The 18,937-nt window shown below is 38.0% G+C and overlaps 1 protein-coding gene across 1 annotated transcript in view; it reads left to right on the top strand.

Annotated features, from left to right (window-relative positions):
- Positions 1–18,324, top strand: part of PTGER3 (prostaglandin E receptor 3) — a 29,859-nt gene extending 11,535 nt beyond the window's left edge. The window contains exon 2 of the mRNA XM_058537072.1: positions 17,767–18,324. Coding sequence (XP_058393055.1) covers positions 17,767–18,036 — 270 coding nt within the window. The 3' untranslated portion in view covers positions 18,037–18,324. The remainder of the gene's footprint in view (positions 1–17,766) is intronic.
- The last annotated feature ends 613 nt before the right edge of the window (positions 18,325–18,937 follow it).

Genomic DNA, 18,937 nt, shown 5'->3' with positions numbered 1-18,937 from the left:
AAGTCAATCAACAAATAAATAAACTAGAAGTCAGATTGTGATAAATACTGTCAAGAAAGTGAAGTAGCATGATGTGACAGAGGGAGACTGGGAAACTTTTGGAGATTGGGTTGTCAGGGAAAAGTACCTCTGAGAGGTAACGTTTAAGCAGAGACAAGGTATGAAAGATCTCCAGGAAGAGCATTCTAGGCAGAGGCAACAGCAAAGGCCCTCCCCTAGTGTGTTCAGGAGGTAGAAAGAAGACCAGTGTGGCTGAAGTGAAATGGAGGGGAAGAGTGGCGTGCTGTCAGTTGAGGTCAGAGATGGTGTTAGCGGCCAGATTGTGTAAGGCCGTACTAAGGAGTTTTGATATTATTTTAAGAGAACAATGGGAGGTTTGAAGCAGGGGAGTGACATTATTGGATTTATGTTTTTTGTGTTTCTTTTTTCTGAGCAAGATTCACTCTGAGCTAACATCTGTTGCCAATCTTTCTCTTTTTGTATGCTAGCCACCACCACAGCACGGCCAGTGACAGACAAGTGGTGTAGGTCCTTGCCCGGGAACCAAATACAGGCCACCAAAGCAGAGCATGCTGAACTTAACCCCTAGGCCACCAGGGCTGGCCCAGTTTATGTTTTCAAAAGATCTTTCTGGAAGCTGTGTGAATACTGGATTACAGAAAGGCAAGAGTGGGAGCGGGGCGACCAGGTAGAAGGTATTGGAGTTGTCCAGGTGAGAAATGATGACAGCTGGGAAAAGTGGATGTATTCACACAAAGCGTTTTGGAGACAGAGTTTATAAGACTGTCTGAAATTTCTATAATCCCTGTCCTATGACTCTGACAAGAAATAGGGTCCTCTCTTCCTCTCTGGGCCTTGGGTAGTGAGGTGGTTGTCTATCCACAAATGGCTTTCCATTTGGCTCCTTAAGAAGGAAGTAATTGCTCCAAGTTTACACAGCTAGTAATGGGCAGAATCAGGATTATGTTCTATCTAATGAGTGCTATTTTTTTATGAGACAAGGATCAGAATAGTCACACAGAGAAAGAGAAGTGAGCAAAGTTGGCTTATGAAATAATAAGATGTCATAAGAATCATGATCCCCAGAGGAAGATCCAGACCAAGCTGGAGCAAGTTAGCTTAAGCAAAAAAAAAAAAAGAGGGAGGAGATTGCTTGATTCACATAAATTGCAGAGGTGTCAAGAGTGGAGGTGGCCGTATGGAAGACCAAGGCCAGGACTCTCTCTTTCTGTATCTCTCACTTTGACTTCTTGCCATGTGTCAGAATCCCCAGATCACGCTCTGTTTCTGAGAAACCAACCTAAGACATGGCCTTGCAGCTCATTTGGCAGGTCCTGTGTTCTTTTTTTCAAAGCTTTTGGTTAATAGGTTTATATTTAGAGTCTGCATGCGGGGTTTTAATTTTGCTGTTATAGCAATATTTCAGTGAATATGTCATCTTGGAAGCACTGTTTCAACATATTTCTTCTTTCCTTCCTTCCTTCCTTATTATTTTTTTGCTTTGTGAATGCAAGAAACAGTTATACGTGACACAAAGTCTCAGGACCCCGCTTCATCCTCAAAGACTAATGTGAGTTTTATTAAGCTACGATTAAAGATTTGGGCTCAGAGAATTGTCCAGAAGTGAGTTAAGAGTGTAATGTGAGGTTTACAGTGGAACAGAGCTGGCTGTATAAGCCCCTGACCGCTCATGAATACTCTGTTAGCACCGTAGTGAGGCAACCAGAGAAGAAAAAAGTTCTTTGTTGATTTTTCCATAAAGGGTAAGTTGTAGTCTGTTTGATGTTAATCTGGCAATTTCTCTTTACAAATCCATAGGAGTGCTAACAGCCAACAGGCTGGGTGGCAGAACTGAATTTACTTAATGGTAGTAATTTCCTCCAAGAATAGACTAAGGATTTACCTGGATCCAGAAGTAAATTTCTTAATATTAACTTTTGTTCTATAAGACATTAGGGAACATTTTGAATTTTTTTTTTTCTCTAGCATCTATTTCTAATTAAATTGTGCTGCAGATCACTTTGAGGACGCATGGGAATGTCTTCTGACTTCAGAGTTCTTGTCTCCTCCCTATACGTGGTTCTTGGTCATGAACAACAGAATCCAACTCCAAGCACAAAGGGTGTATGGGAAAAGGATAGTAGGGGCTCACAGGGTCCATAGAAAGCTGGCAGGCCAGGTTTGGAAGACAGGCCGGACCCAGGTATTCTGGATGCTAAGCGTCAGGCCACACTGCCGTGATCCTGCTGCAGAGCAGTTTGCCACAGGCTGCTGGGGCGAGTCCCGCTTCTACAAGCTCCCTTCTTCCTTGTGTTACTCTCTCACGACCCAAAGTCCTGGGCCAAACCTGATTGCTGTAGTTTGGGTTTCTTTACCACCTGGCTATATCAAGGGGTCGCTAGAAGAAGGATCAGGCACCTGCAGCACCTTGCTTTTGAAGTAGGAGGTGATAGTGGGAAGTAAGTGCTAGGATTTCTCTCCCACCTGGAAAACATAGATAAAGTTCTTCAAAATTGGTGTATTCATAATAAAAGGTGGGGATTCGTTGTTACCATCTAATTCATTCTTAGAAACATTATGACTGTAATGTCGTATCTTTCAAGCTCTGTGTGTGTGTGCGCGCACGTGTGTGTGTTCATGTCACTTACTGGGGAGGTGGAGCAGCAGCAAGACTGGGGGAGAGGAAGCTGTGGGGACCCACAGAACAAAGGACATACTTACTGAACGCCTGCTAGGCCCGAGAACAAGAATTACTGTGTTAAGCCCTTTATATATATTATGTAATTTAATCTTCACAACAATTTGTCAACTTGGTATTTTTCATCTCCATCTTTCAGTTGCACATACTAAGATTCAAACGATGACACGACTTTCCTCAGTCATACTCCCAGAAATTGGTAAATGCTGGGCTTGTTTGTGTTGTAACGCTCTGTTTCATGTCGGTTGTCTCTTCTTTATTAGCTACTAAAACATTTTCAAATTACTTCATTGAAAATGTTGTATAAAAAAGAACAGGTCAACTGAGAAGAGTCAAAAATCACAGAAACTGGCTGGGTCAGATAATGACAGTGATTAAAGATTTCCTGCAGAATCTAAGTTGATTTGTTAATTGCATGGCCTTCTTCGGAGCTTGGCTTTCTAGAGAACATATTATGAAAATCCCTGTAGAAGGTGACAAGAATTTTTGCTTGTCCTACAACAATCTGTTAAAGGATTCCATTCACCACGATACCTACGATTTGGGAGGTGTTTTCTGGAAAGGTGCGGCGTCAGTTTCGTCCAGGTCTGTCGATCGATTCAGGCTTAGAACATTCACATGCAGTGGTAAAGTCTTACCAGGCAAACATTTTTCAGCTAATACGATTCGAAAATATTATTCTTTTCACCGAACTATTTATAAAACAAATAAAACTGTTTATTGAGTTCTCTTTGCTTAGTGGGAAAGTGTTTGACTACAGTCAAAATTAGAAAACTTGTTTTGACAGTTTTAAAACTTCCCACATGATACAGTGCAATTGGGATTCTCGCAAACCTGCTTTTATTATTTTTTCTTATAATTATGGAGAAGAGAAAGAGCTTTGGCAAACTTCAGTGTGTTCACAGTGACTCTCTAACATGGAATTCAGGCACGTTACTATCTAGCACCCTCTCACCCAGATTCATAGGTTTCAGATTCTTTAGTTTAATCCTTAGAATCCTGGATTTGGCCACACTTACTATTCACTTCCCATTCCTCCCCCAGCATCCTTATGTTCCCTCATAAAAATCAACGTGCAGTTCCTAGAATGATTCATACAATTTCACATTTAGAAGTATGAACTCTTTGTCTTTCAGAACTCTCCAGAAGCCTCTGCTATTTTAGGGAGCAGTGCTTCCCTGATCCTGGGGACTGATTTCAATGCCCCTGCTCTATACTCCATAGCTCCTGTGTAGACCTTTTTCACTTCATTATGCACAGTTATATTTACCATTGTCATAATATTTATTAGGCAGTGAGCATGATTTCCCACAGTAGACAAATGCTTCTTTTACAATAGGCACCGTGCTGAGCATTTCACAGACGTAATCTTGTTTCTTCTGTCAACAATACTCTGAGAGACTACTGTTATCTCGTTTTTCAGATGAGGAAACTGGTTTTGAGATGTTAAGTAACTTTCCCAAGGTCACAAAGCTAACAGAAATCAGAACTGACTTTTAAGTCCAGATTTGTCTGATTGTGTAGCCTATGCGATGAACTACTACACTATACGGCCCCCCCCTTGTTAGTATCCCTTTATTTGTCTGATTCCCTGTAAACTGCTCAGGAGTGGAGACCTGGACCTATTTGTCTATAAATCTTCGTGGCCCATAGCAGCCACTCAATAAATGACCGCGGAATGAATGAAGAAATGAAGTTGTAATAAAGTGCAAAGGGCACCAGGTCTGGAATCAGAAAATCAAGGTGTAAATCCTGGCCTTAAATTTGTACATATGTTACATGATTTTTAATCTTCACATAAATCCTTCAAGGTAGATGATATTGATCTCTTTATTTTATTTTTTACCTTCTGGGTAAGCAACTTACTTTAAGGCCCACACTTGGTAAGTGGTACTGAGCAAATCAAACCCAAGTGTTTTTGATATCACAGCCACAATCCAGCTTGTATCTAATGAATCATGGGTACTATTTATACAGTAAAACTTGTGAGCGTTTTTCAAAACATTAAACCTTTCCCTTTGTTACTTTTATTGTTTCCACATGGTTGTTAGTAATAGAAATTCTCATAAAGAATAAAAATCCCTTTAGGATAGACAAGGATGAAAGTCACATGGGTTTTGTGATGGTAGAGAGAAGTTAATTAGAAGCAGTGGGTAGAAGCATTAGAAAAGAGCTGCTCTAAGGTCTGGTGTCCAAAGAAGAGAAAACCAAAAAGCATGTTTGGGAAGCTGCCCTGGGGATAACCATTACACAATGAGGAATTTTAGCAACAATGGAGAAACACGATAAATAACAAAGAAAGAGAAAAACAATGCTTCAAAAGATGCTCAAAAGTTTCAGTATATTTATGCTGCCTTCAGTTATTAGAAATGGAATAATATAGTGGCTTCAGAAAAAAACACACAGCTGCAAATCCAGAGTTAGGGCAGCCTTCAGAGTTGGTTAATCCAGAAGCTCAGCATTGTCATCAAGGGCCGAGGCTTCCCCATCTTTTGCAGGCTGCAGCATTGGTCTCATCCCCTCTATGGCTTGTTCCCCTCGGGTGATAGGATGGTTGCTACTACATGCTTCCTCATTCACCTCTAGCAGGAGAAAGAAGCTGTATTTTTCTATGGCACTCTTCTAATAATGAAGAAACTTTTTCCCAGATGTCCTTAGGAAACTTCCTCTTGGATCTCATTGCCTAGTATGGGGTCACATCCTCCTCCCTGATCCAGACACATTCTGGTAGCTAGGGATGGGGTCAGCCTTGAAGCGCTTAGGATCCAGTGAAAATAGATGTGCTGATGAGAAGTGGAGACAGGAGGATGGATGCTGGGTAGGCAACCAATAGTGGACACTACAGTGATGATACCTATGCAGTTTAAGTGAGAGAATATGTGTGGGAGGCCCTCAAAAAGTATAAAGCACTAGACCTGCACTGTCCAGTGTGTAGCCACCAGCTACGCATGGTTATCAGATACTAGAAATGTGATTACTCCAAATTGAGATATTGTAAGTATAAAATACACGTAAGATTTTGAAGAGTATGTACAAAAAGAATGTAAAATATTTCAATAACTTTTATATTGATTACATGTTGCAATAATATTTAAGGTGTATTTGGTAAATTAAAAGATATTATTAATTTCTTTTTACTTAATAGTAAAAAGATATTACTATTTACTTTTCTGAAAATGTAGTTACTATAAAACTTAAAAGCGTATGTGTGGCTCACATTTGTGGCTTGAATTATATTTCTTTTGGACAGAACTGCATTAGACCAATGATTTTCCAACTGTTTTAGCTGGGGAAACTGTGTCAATAAGTCTCTTTAGAGAAATAGATAAAAACAGCTGTTCTGGTTCAATGGGGTGGGGAACTGGATATTTCCAAGTCCCAATAACATCTTCACTAATTCCTGCAAAACCATTCTTGAAAATACTAACATCAAATATGGATTTTAAAATGAAATTAACAAGAGTCTCTAAGATAGTAATAGGATTGATTTTATAATTATTTGCTTAAGATCTTCCCTGGAAGCTAAGTAGTGCAGTAAAAATTGCCTTCGTGGAGCTCACATGATAAGGAGAGAGGGAGCTAATGGATTCAGGTGTTGGGACCTGTTTATCTTCTCATGGGAGCCATAATCACGGAAACATGAAAAATAGGTTTCTTCCTCATGCTTGCTTTCTTCTGGTTCCTATTATTTACTTTGCTGTTGGACCAAACGGTATGAATCCAACTAAATTAACAGATGAGACAAAAGCAGCCTAAGGAGGGAAAACATAGAAGACGAACAGGTTATGCATTTCCATTTTCCTGAATCACGTATAATGTGAATTTAATGTTCTTCAAACTCCCCTCAAACTTGGTACAAAACTCTAAGTGCTAACCGTATTTACGTGATTTTGTAAAGTCTGATTGCCTAAGAATGAAAAGCAGGATCTTTTCAGAAGTGCACTTTGAAAAATAAAGTTTATCATTTGTAATGTAAATATCGCATGGCACTCATTGGTTTTCACCTGCCATCTACAGAGTTCATGAAAGGAGAGTGATGGTGAAGATGTATTACAGGCTGCTACATAAACCTTAATGGATGATGGGGTTACAAAGGGACCTGTGCCCCTTCTGGACACAGCAAGTTACCGTTCCGTGATACGTCATAGCCACGTTCTTCCTAAGTGGAATTCGTAAACTTAGGAGGTGACAACGAAGGATCTTTTATGCTTCCTTTTCTTATACTTCACATCTGAAGACTAATAATAACAAAAACAGTAACAACTAATACTTACATAGTACCTCCTGTAACTCGGACTCTGAGTATTTTACAGTTTACGATGTGCCTTCATAACTGTTAGCACAGCAAACCTGTGAGGTGAGTGGACTGCAGAGATCAGTGTCTTCAGTGCTGCTACTTGGTGTCTCTGAAGGAGAGAGAGTCACCAGAAAAGTTTGCTTGCAGCTTTTCCATTCACAAAAGCCCAGTAGTAAAAGTGCAGGTTAAATCTGGTTAACGCAGTTCTCTTTAGAAAGGTGAGGCATTGGAGGCCGAGCTTCCTGTCACGATCAGGAAATCACAGAAAGTTCTTAATGTCAAAGAGAAGGTGATGCCATCGTGGGCACCTTATGCCTCTCAAGTTGAGGATCTGGCATTGCACAATTACCTTGCCCCTATTTACAGTCAACAGAACAAGAGATTACTATAAAGAAAGCTGATGAATTTTACGAGGGTGTGTTTTGTACTGGGAAAAAGAAAATGAATTAGTAAAATGTCAGGAAGTTCCTATGCCAATACTGAATAGAAGCCTATCATTGGCAGCGAATTTTGCAAGTAAATTAAACTATTGATGTGTGAGGGGCGTTTTAAATATTTATTATAATATAGGTGTAATGTATGGTCTCATATTTATGGGCACGGATTCTACAAGCAAGGAGCACTAGACTTATATGTAACACTTTTATAGCAATAACAGAACTTTTGTTATACTACGTATTATAAATTTGATAATAAGTATCCTTATTAAAGACTGTGTTGATATGCAAGCCTTCTTTTGTTTTTGTCTTGAGCTTTATTTTTTTAAAAAGTTATTAAATAAATACACAATAGGAAATTCTTCCTTTCTTATAGATTCAATATGTTTTATTTGCAATATTTGCTTCTCCAGTTGATTCTACAGCCCGACTCTCCTACCTCTTTCTTCCAGTTACTGCATTTCAACATTCTACTTGAAATCATGAATGATAAGATGTGCTTAAAGTTTATTAGTACCCAAATTGAAGCTGTCATCCTGGCTGATTATAATAACACAAAGAAAAAGGAAAAGACCAGAGTCTTGAATAGGGATAAGTATTGGTGGGTTTGTCCATTAAGTGAACACTCTAGAATCCATTACCCCCAAAGGAGTAGGATACACTGTACTCTTCCTATAATTCATTCATTTGTTAATTCAAAAGGATTTATAAACCTACAATGTGATATATTCCAGGCGAGGTCCTTCTTGAGATATACCTGAAAGGATAGAAATAATCCCTACTCTTACAACAAATTTTATCCATTGGGAGAAACTGACAATTAAAAACAAGCAATAATGTAAAATGGGATGATAAAGGAAGTAGAGAATTCTAGGAGTCCATATTAAGACTTATTTACTAGGCTTATGGCAAAGGAAATGCCAGAAAAATTGATGTTTCAAGTCCACACAAAAATAAGTTGGAATTCGTCAAGTGAAGAAGAGCAGAGTGAGAGTTATATGACCTTGAGATCCACATTTATAAAAGTCCAGAAGCAAAAAGAACTGGCACTTTTAAAGAACTCAAAGATCAAGGTGATTGGAGTACAGATGTGAGGGTAAGGAACAATAAAGAATTTGGGCTAAAGAGCTCAACAAGGGCCAAGTGATGATGGCCCTTGAACGTCCGTTTAAAGGGTTTAGACTTATATTCAGGCAATGAGAAGATATTGAAGAACTTTTCAAAGTGGAGTAGCAGTCAAATTTTCATTTTAGGAACATCCTTTGTAAGCAGCATAGAGGGGCCTAGAGTGGAGGCTAACAAATCATATGATAGACTATTGTGGTAGTTCAGACAAGAGTCAAAGGTGGTCTGGGTTTAGGGTCAATGGGAGTGGAGATAAGAGAAGTGATAGATTAAAAAAATATTAGGAAGTTAATCGGAGACTTTGTGATTAATTGGATGTGAGATATAAGGCTTATGAGGTAGAATGGGGAGAGAAACAGAGAGAGCAAGACACAGAGAGAGAGAGATGAATCAAGGATAACAGGTTTCTGTTTTGTGAACTGGGTTCACTGAGATAGGGAAGATTAGTGGAGAAGCAGCTTTGAGGAAGAAGATAACCATTTCAGTTTTGAACCTATGGCATATGATGTGAGACGTCTAGGTAGAGCTGTGCTGTAGGCAGCTGGATTGATCAGTCTGGAGCCCAGAAAAGTGGTAGAACCTACAGCACATAGATGGGTTTTGAAGTCATTGAGGTGAAAGAGGTCACCCAATGAGTTTATGCACAGCAAGAAGGGGAGGCTACCTCCATTATTTGAGATAGGACTCAAAGATACTAACATTCTCAGGATGGATAGAGAAATGGGAGTTATAAAGGAGACCGCAAAGGAGCACTCAGAGAGGTAGCAGGAGAATTAGTAAAAAATCAGAGCAAATGGCAACTTGAATATTTGGAAATATTTGGGAAATGGCAACCTGAATCTTAGGGAAGAGAACGTTTCAAAAAACACTGATAAGTGACCAGTGGATTTCGAAACCGTGTTGATGGCTTGGGGACAGCCCTTCCTGAGGATCTGTGGGCACAAAAGCCAGACTGTAGCCTTGTTCCAGGTTGAGGAATAAATTTGAAGATAAGGAGGATAGACACCTCTTTGGAGAAGTTCAACTGTAACTTCTAGAGCAGTATATGTAGGGAGGAGAGAATTCCACGGAAGGTTTTATTTTCTCAAGGTAGGAGAAATTTAGATATATTAAAATGATAATGGGGAAAAGCCAAAGGTTAAAGATAAAAGAGGAAGGAGACAATTGAGAAAATAAGGCCTCTGACATTTATGATGCGTAGGATCCAGGACACAGAGTGTTAGTCTTAGATAGGAGACGGGACAGCCCTTCTGTTTGAACAAGAGGAAAGGAGGAACGGATGGATGGAAATGGAAAAGAGCTGCAGATGCTGAACTTGGTGGTAAGAAGGTGAGAGGCCCCCTAAACAGCTTGCTTCCTCTGTGAGGTGAATTAGGACAGTGGAAAATAATGTGAAATGGGCGCTGTGGTGAATGTAAGAGAGAGAGAGAGAGTGCATGAGTGCTGACTGGGGAATGAGATAAGGTTGGGGACCATGAAATCAAAGAGATGCCAAGCTGCCCATATTCACCCAGTGTCCATCTCAAGTACAAGATGTGTCTGTTTGGATCCCCCTGTGAGGTGAAGTCGCCCGGCAGCATAGATCCAAATGAGGTGTCATTTTGACATGACGCCAACTTAAATAAGAATGTATCATATCAGTTGGAACCACAATCATTGTCCTGCATTGTATACTGGCACAGGAAGGGATTTGCATGTCATGGCTGTACTGTCCATGAATCACAGAGGCCAGTAATTTACCACCAAACATCACATTCCCTTTAATAAGCCACAATGAATTTGATGATTAAGTTAAATGTTTTGATCAATTATAGAGTGTCAGACTGTTTACATATTAGTTGTGAAATTATGTACATATCGACTACCTAAGAATTCAAGCTAAAATGACCACATGATGGTTCTAGGATAGATTGTGACACTAACATTTTACCAATAAATTATTTAATAGGTTATTGTTCATACCCAAGCTTCCAACTACTTTAGATTTAATGTTTCTTTTCTAAGTGTGAAAATAACGTGTTTATTTTGGAGAATTTGGAAAGCAAAAATATAGAGAAGAAAATAGAAATCATCCTAACTCCCACCCAGAGATAAACACTTCTAGTATTTTTCTAAATATGAACACAGTTGTTTTTTTAATTGGATTATACTATGTAATAAACATTCATTTTGACTTTTCACATCCTGAACATTTTTTCATGTTATTAAATATTTTTCAAAAACATGATTTGAAATAGCAGCATTGGAATACATCTATATTATGCATTTTGCATTTATATTATGCAGATCAATGGATGTTCCATAATTTAAACAGTGCCCTGTTGTTGGCCGTTTAAGTTTTTCTTATTTTCTTTCATATTGAGGTGAATGTCCCTGCGCACAAAACTTAGTGCACATGTTTGATTTTTACCTTAACCGTTTAGTTGATCTTAATTGTCACTAATACTGTGTTTCTCTGAGTGGATGATAGTAGGATGGAGCATTTCGGGTTTAAATGAAACTATATTTTGGCAGAAAAAAAAACTATCTTAAATCTCAGCATTTTCCAGGATGAATGTTCTCTAAACCGTGATGAAGTCATATTGTCTAGATTTTCTCTTGACAGCTGAGATGCAAATGTTTGAAATATAATAAAGATACCTCTTCTGACATGTGTATCACAAAGCTAATCCATCATCTATCATCCAAGGAATGAATACTTTTGCAGAGTAGATTTTGCCTTCCTCCTTTCAGCTAGTATTTGAATATTTACTTAGTTACTAACATTTTTTGACTGTTCTAATAGAAAGATAAATATTTATCTAGACATAACATATGTGCCCAGCTATCCTGAGCCAAATCACACAGAGTTTACAATTCATACTAACTGAAAGGAGAGAGTAATTCTTAGGTACCAAATAAAGTGGTGCATGCTGCAGGCTTCTTTACAATTTTGAGTTCCCTTCTGTAGTGATTGATAATGGTTCTGTATTACCAAATATTTTTAAAGTGCAAATTTGAGGGTTGCTTTTTTTTTTCTCTGAAACCACTCTGTAAGGTAGAAATTTAAGGAAAGCAGTATTATAGATAATACGTTTGTTTCCTTGCGGGATTCCCCTAAGCATCCACTGTGCTCCTGTCTGAGCATTAGAGCATTCCCTTCTGAAGCATATGCAGTAGTGCAATGGCCCGGGGCTTGGGAAGAGATATTCTGTATAAACTGAAGGCATTAATTGTCCTTATTGCATTTTAATTTTTGCAACTGCACTACTAGATGGAGAAGATATTCGGGAAGCATGTATTAATCATGTTTTAGAGAAGGAATAAATTAAGATCTCAAGTTAGGCAACTGGTCCCCAAACTAGAAGCTGAGCTGAGTCAGATTTATGGCAGGTCATAAACTCTCTGTCAGTAAGTTTGCCTAAGTCAGCTACTTCTAAAGAAATCTCCCCCTAAAGCTGCACGAATCTAGTCCCTTGTCCTCTTTCACTGTCCACTCTCTTCCTTTGGGGAGAAATTTTCCTCTCTTCTCTAGTCACCAAGAAACACCTTTGGGGTTTTCCTGAGAAGGAATTTTGTCTTTTGTTCCACATTTTTTACTTTTCAGTTTTTTTTTCTTTTTCAAATTAAATCCTTATTCATTTTCCAGCTTTGCCACAGAATTCATCAGGAAAAAACCTAACCATAGAAGTATGTGTGAGAGACCATCCAGTCCAGCCCCACTGTTTACTAGTGAGTTTAACAGAGCACAGAGTAAATGACTTGCCTAAAGTCACAAATGGTGGCAGAGCCAGCAGTAGAATTGACTCCTGATTCTTAGTCCATTGCTGTTTTGAAAAATTTTGTAAAGTTACATAGTAGTAAAGATGAAATAACACAACTTCTAGTAATTTTTTTTAATATATATGAGCTGTTCATTTCCAGATTTTTCTGATTAGATAAGGCAGGAGGAGCTTCTGTGACAGTAGAGTTTAGAATGCTGAGATGTTTGGCAACCTGAGAATAGAATTGTAACCAGACTGGAAAGACTGCAAATATTTCTTAAATCCACAGTGAAGCTTCTTCCCATGACAATCCTTCAAATTATGTAATTAAGTTGTTTAAGGGCCCCGACTGGTTTCAGTGTATTCTAATGTAGTACATTTGTCAAACTATTGAGGGAATTTCCAGTAGAGCAGGCTTTTCTCCCACAGCCTAACGACAGAGGATTATGGAAAACAAAACATGATAGATAAAAATTGGCTGTGCGGAAAGTTCTCTTACATTAGGAATAAACTGGAAATGCATAAAAGTCACATATTATTATTATTATTCCCTCCTCCACAAGTTTAATTTTTCTGGGTTTACTTATTTGTCATCTTCAATAGATATTTATGGCCTATAACCCAAGGCAATTTTGAACCAAGAGGCAAGTACTAAAGATTTTTAAATGTGTAATTATAAATCCTGCTGCAATAAAATAAAATCCAAATGTAAAATATTCAAAACAGTCTCCCTGGTTAGTGCTTTGAACATTTAAAAGATCATTATCTCTGGGGAAGGGACAAAGCATTTTTTTCCTTTAGATGGAGCAAAGTCATCGCCCTTGACACCAGGCAGGGATGGAGAATTTAGGGGTCGTTGATATAGTTGTGTTCTTGCTTATCGTGGGTACACAAAGACCTCTCTATTCCTGCTGATAACCAGAGAGGGGGAGGCCTGGGAGAGTCACATGGAACCTGTTCAGCCAGAATTGGTCTCACCGCTCCCTGGACCAGCCCATTACCGGAGTGTTCAGAAGGAGCAATCGTGCAGAGTATACGTGTTGTTGCTGAATAAATAGCCTCCGCACTGGCCAAGCATCCTGCTTTTGTTTGTCCCTTCTCCCTTGTATAGGGAGTAGAATTGGACTAATAGGAATAATCAATTCTATGAGACACCTACATATTCATGCCAAAGATTTTCTCCCAAAGTCTGAACGTCTAAAAAATATTTGCAAAAATTGTAATCGCTGGTAAGCTCCTTAAATATAGGGAAGTCAACAGATGGATGCTAACTTGCATTTATGTTGAAAATTCGATGAGGATTTTGGAGTCCTACTTCCATCCCTGCTGCCATTTGGAAATGGCAATGTCATGCTCACTGCCTCTAATTCCAATTATCTTCATATTGCACATCTCATGATTTCTGGGAAAAGCTCGAGTGTCTCTCCCAGTGGGCCAGCTATTGCTTGCAGAGCTTGGTTTCATAATTTCATCATCACTGCATTGTCAATAGTAAATTACAGAAATTACAGTGGACTAACCAATCTACAGCATATGAAACCTATATTAGCCTAATAAAATAATTTTAAATTATTAACCTCATAAAAATTAATTGTAAAATAATCAAAGAGGACTGTTTAAAGTGACTGAAATTCCATTTTAATAAGTATTTTTGTGATTTTTCCTGCTTATAAAAAGTTGGAGAAACATGATACTTTATTTTATAAAAGAAAATGAAAATGTAACTTAAGTGAGTTTTTAGGTCGTTCTAGACCAGGCCCAGAACACTTCCTGGAAGATGGTAAGTGGTCAAATATATCTAATTATTGGATGAGGTGAGGGGCTGATACAGCTAGATAAAACCTTTCCCATAGTTTATAAAAAGAAGAAAAAAAGAATTAATAGGCACATGTTTTTCTTAAAGGCAACTAAATTGAAAATATGTTATACCTTTTAGTCAAACACGCTGAAATATAACTGATGTCATTAGAATAACAGGAATTTATTTTTACGTGTTACAAATTTAGAAATTTAGATAATTTAGACAGGAGTTAGGATGAAGTTTTCTTTTACTTTATTCATAAGTTTCCTAAGGAAGTGAACAAAGTAAGCAAACTTGTTAGGATGTCTTATCTGTGAGAGAGAAGGAATCATTTTCAAGTTTGTACCTCCCCATCCCCTCTCCACATCTGTTGAGACTCACTCTGTGGATGTATTAGTTTTCTACTGTAGCTCTCTAACAAAATACTCTAACTTGGTGGCTTAAAACAACACGGATTTCTCTTATAGTTCTGTAGGTCAGAAGCCTGACATGGGTCTCACTGGGCTAATGTCAAGGTGTCCACAGCTTCTTTCTGGAAGCTCTGAAGAAAATCAGAGACTCGTTTCCTTGCTTTTTTCAGTTTCTAGAGGCCATCTACATTCCTTAATTCGTGGTTCCCTTCCTCCATCTTCAAAACCAGCAACATTGCACTTCTCTGACCATTCTTCTGAAGACATGTCTCCCTCTGACCATGGCTAGACAAGGTGCTCAGATTTTAATGCCCCTTGTGATTCCATGGAGCCCACCCAGATAATCCAGGAGAATCACCCTTCTCAAGGCCCTTAATGTTAGTCACATCTGCAAAGTCCTTTTGGCCATGTGAGACAACATACTCACAGGTTCCAGGGCCTGGGACGTGGACATCTCTGGGGGCCATTCTGCCTACCACAGTGGGAGGTGGTGTTCAGTTCACAGGACTGTTAGCCAGCTTCAGAAGGTACCAATGTAGATATATTTATTTTAAATAAATTTGGTGTATAATAATTCATATTTATTAATGAAGGGAATAATCATCAATTTCCTTTAAATGGAAGACTTTCCTAAGTTGTTTGAAATGTTCTTTTATACATAAAATTTTTTAAATAATCTGATGATTATTAATAGTAAATTATTGTTTAATACTAATAATTCCATTGCCTTCCACAAGTCTATGTATTTTATATAATTTAATTGTAATAACAATATAACTTTATTTACATAATACTATCCTATATTCTGTTCTTTTCACTTAATTTTTATATATACTATTATGCAAACAGGCCACATTTTATTAAGCCTTACTCCTGAAATTAGAGAGTTATGTGTTTACCTTTTCTTGCTAGAACAGATAATACTTCACTGAACATTCACTTATTTGTATAGCTGTTTTTTGCTTTTATTGAATAAATCCCTTGGCAAAAATTCCTTTGGAAGAAATTACAGAGTCAGAATATACGGCTGTCTGCTGGTTGCCTACCTCTTCCCTTCTTATTTGTTTATAGAACCATAATTTTGTTCAGGTATTGGGTCGCTATGTGGTCAAGGACCATGGGTTAAGCCCCAGGGGATGGGTTTGTCCTATAAGCCAAACCTGGAAATTTCCATCTCCTTTGCCAGTGATTGGTTTAGAAGTTACGTGTGGCTCAACTCTGTCCAACAAAACCACGTTGAAGTTTCTGTGGCTGGTGGGGGTTTGATCGGAGCTGGGATTTATGCTGAATCTGTGGTGTGTTGATATCTATCTGTACCAGCTGGGTGTCTGTTATCACTATAAATCTGATGAGAGAAGGAGCTGAACTAGGGTGAGATTGGAACAAGAGCAAAAGGCATTGCAGAGAACGAGGCAAAAGAAGGATTCAGAGACGACTCTGACGTGTTGAGCCAGGGTGACTGTGTAAGAATGAAAGTGCCATTGTTGGGATTGTAGGTTTGTGGTTCGGGGCAGTGTTTTGGATGCTCAAGGATATTGACTTCAATTTGGGATATGTGACCTGAGGACAGAACATCCAAATAAGTGTGGGCCTCCCGAGAGACGTTGGGTTCAATAGAAATGCACTGGGAGCAACAAATGCAAGCCACATAGATAATTTTATATTTTTTAGTAGCGACATTTTTAAAAAAGTTAAAAGAAACAAGTGATGTTAATTTTAGTAATATGTTTTATTTAACACAATATATAAAAAATTTTATCATTTCATTATATGAATCATTACATACTCCAACATCTCAGTTTGCTCTGGCCACATGTCAAGTGCTTAATAGCTGTGCACATCTAGAAAGACGAATTTAGGAGCCAGTTATAAAGCAGCACCTTTATTTGCTTTCAAATGTGAACCCATGTTTGGATTGTTCCAGCTTTTTTTGCTATTATGAGCAACGCTGTAATGAATAGGTATATACACAGCTCCTGGGGCAGGAATTCAGGACTGTGCATTCCTAGGACTAGGACTGCTAGGTGGGAGCAGGTGAAATAGTGCCCAGTTGTTTTCCAAGGTGGTTGGTTGTTCCAGTTCACACCCCTGCTAAAAGAGTCCTTATTGCTCCATATCCTCACCAACAATTGGAAAAGCTGCATTTCTTCATTCTTGTCAAACTAGTGGGTATAAACGGTTTCGTATTTTGTCTTAATTTGCATTTTTCTGATGATTAATGAGCTTGAATATCTTTTCAGATGCATATCAACCTTCATTTTTTTCTTCTGTGGAAATCACAAATATTTATTCATGCAAATATAAATATGTTTATATTATATGTTATATATGTCATACAATATTATATTCATATATATGTCATATGATATATTCATTCATAAATATTTATTGAGCACTATCTGCTAAATATTAGTCTAGGTACTGAGAATATACTAGTGGGGAATAAAATAGTCCTGAATCCTGCCCTCCTGGAGTTTACATTCTGGCAGGATGTGTGTGTGGTCAGGGGCGGGGGGGGCGGGGTGCGGAGAGAAAAAAAGTAAAATATCATGTCATGTGGTGTTAGTGAACCTGAGTTTAAGTCTGGCTCAGCCATTTTACGTCATTAAACCTTGGTTTCTGCAATTGTAAAAGGGAGACAGCAATAATATCTATCTTATATTGTTTATTAAATACATATGAGAACTTGACACAGTGCCTAGAAAACTGTAAGAATTCAGAAGATGCTAATGGATTTAGCATTATTTATTAATTATATAAATTATATATAATATATTATATATAAATGGGTTTATTAATTATATAAATATTATTATTATTTTCCCCTTTATTGCTTCTACATTTTCTGCATTAATTTTTTTCAGTTAGAACTACTGAAGTTTAAGATTAAATGTGTTTTGGTTCTGTTGAAGTGTTGGCTCTCATTTGGCTGTTGATCTATTGGCGTTTTCTGCAACAAGACAGATGACTTTGGCCAATTTGGAGATGTGTTATTTTCAAACTTCTTAAATCCCAAGGACCAAGAGCCTGAGAACATGCACTTTTTAAAAAGCTGCATCATATCAATTAGCAAAAATGTGGGTATTTGATATGTATAATTCAGGGCTGTATTCTGTGAGTATAAATGTTGCTTGAATTAATCATTTCAATCCAACCACCAATTTATTGTAAACTGACCATGTGCAAAGTACTGTGTAGAGGAGATGCATATGACCTTACTAATCTTTGGAACAATTATTTGTCCCTCTTTCTTAGATAATGATGTTGAAGATGATCTTCAATCAGACATCAGTTGAGCACTGCAAGATGCAAACAGAGAAGCAGAAAGAATGCAACTTCTTCTTAATAGCTGTTCGCCTGGCGTCACTGAACCAGATCTTGGATCCCTGGGTTTATCTGCTGCTAAGAAAGATCCTTCTTCGAAAGTTTTGCCAGGTAGCAAATGCTGTCTCCAGCTGCTCTAATGATGGACAGAAAGGGCAGCCTATCTCATTGTCCAATGAAATAATACAGACAGGAGCATGAAAGAAAACACTTAATCAACTTGCATGTTCACAGCTTTGGGCAACAAACAGCCCTAAACCTTACTGTGAATTTAGGCATCTCTGGCATGCTGCTGTTGATGCATTGAAGGAGAATTTTTGATATAAGTCTACATGCTCTCAGAAGCATAGATAATCCCCTATGTGCCAAAAGTATTGAAACACAAAGGAAAATATATTAATAACAGTCTAGTGTTTTGGGTCTCTGCCATTTGTAGCTGAATAAGTGATTATGAGATGAAAACATGTTTTATAAATGGTCTTGGTCTGTGGTGGGGATGGGTGGGATAGTGAATATCCCGGTATGCTGACTACACCGGGAATTTAATGCATAGATCATCGAAGACAAGGCAATGGTTTGTTTTTGTTCAGAGACCTTGGTCTTCTGTGTTCTCTTTAGCTCTCTCTTTCTCTCTGTGTCACTCTTTTTCCCTTTACATTTTTAAAAAAGTTGAATTAGGATTAAAAAAATGTATAACGTACTCACAATATTCATTGGTACTGATGTTGTCTAAATATTGCAGAATATTTAAATTAGCTGTTAACCTTATGAAGTTTAAGTTTGGTTGGGTTGGTTGGGTTAGTAATTAGGTTTACTCATTATCTGAATAAGAGCCAATGCCACTTACTTCAGATGTGGCAGCTTTTGTACCTACCCACATTGCTAAATGTTCCTCCTTTTGAATACACTTATAATTCCTACAAGCCTGAGAAGATTCTTGAAACTGATCTTGAGAGTCAGTGAAGTGATTTTTTCCAAATGCTATTTAAGGACTGATTTAAGCACTAAATATAGGTATGCTGGTTAATTATCTTCCCTGATTTTTCCACCAAAAGTATTCTCTGAACTTTTGGATATTTAAATACTAACTCTCATTCTAAGA

This window comes from Diceros bicornis, chromosome 4 (assembly GCF_020826845.1).
Source record: "Diceros bicornis minor isolate mBicDic1 chromosome 4, mDicBic1.mat.cur, whole genome shotgun sequence".
In the NCBI taxonomy this organism is placed as follows: Eukaryota; Metazoa; Chordata; class Mammalia; order Perissodactyla; family Rhinocerotidae; genus Diceros; species Diceros bicornis.
This window is presented reverse-complemented; position numbering and strand designations above follow the sequence as displayed.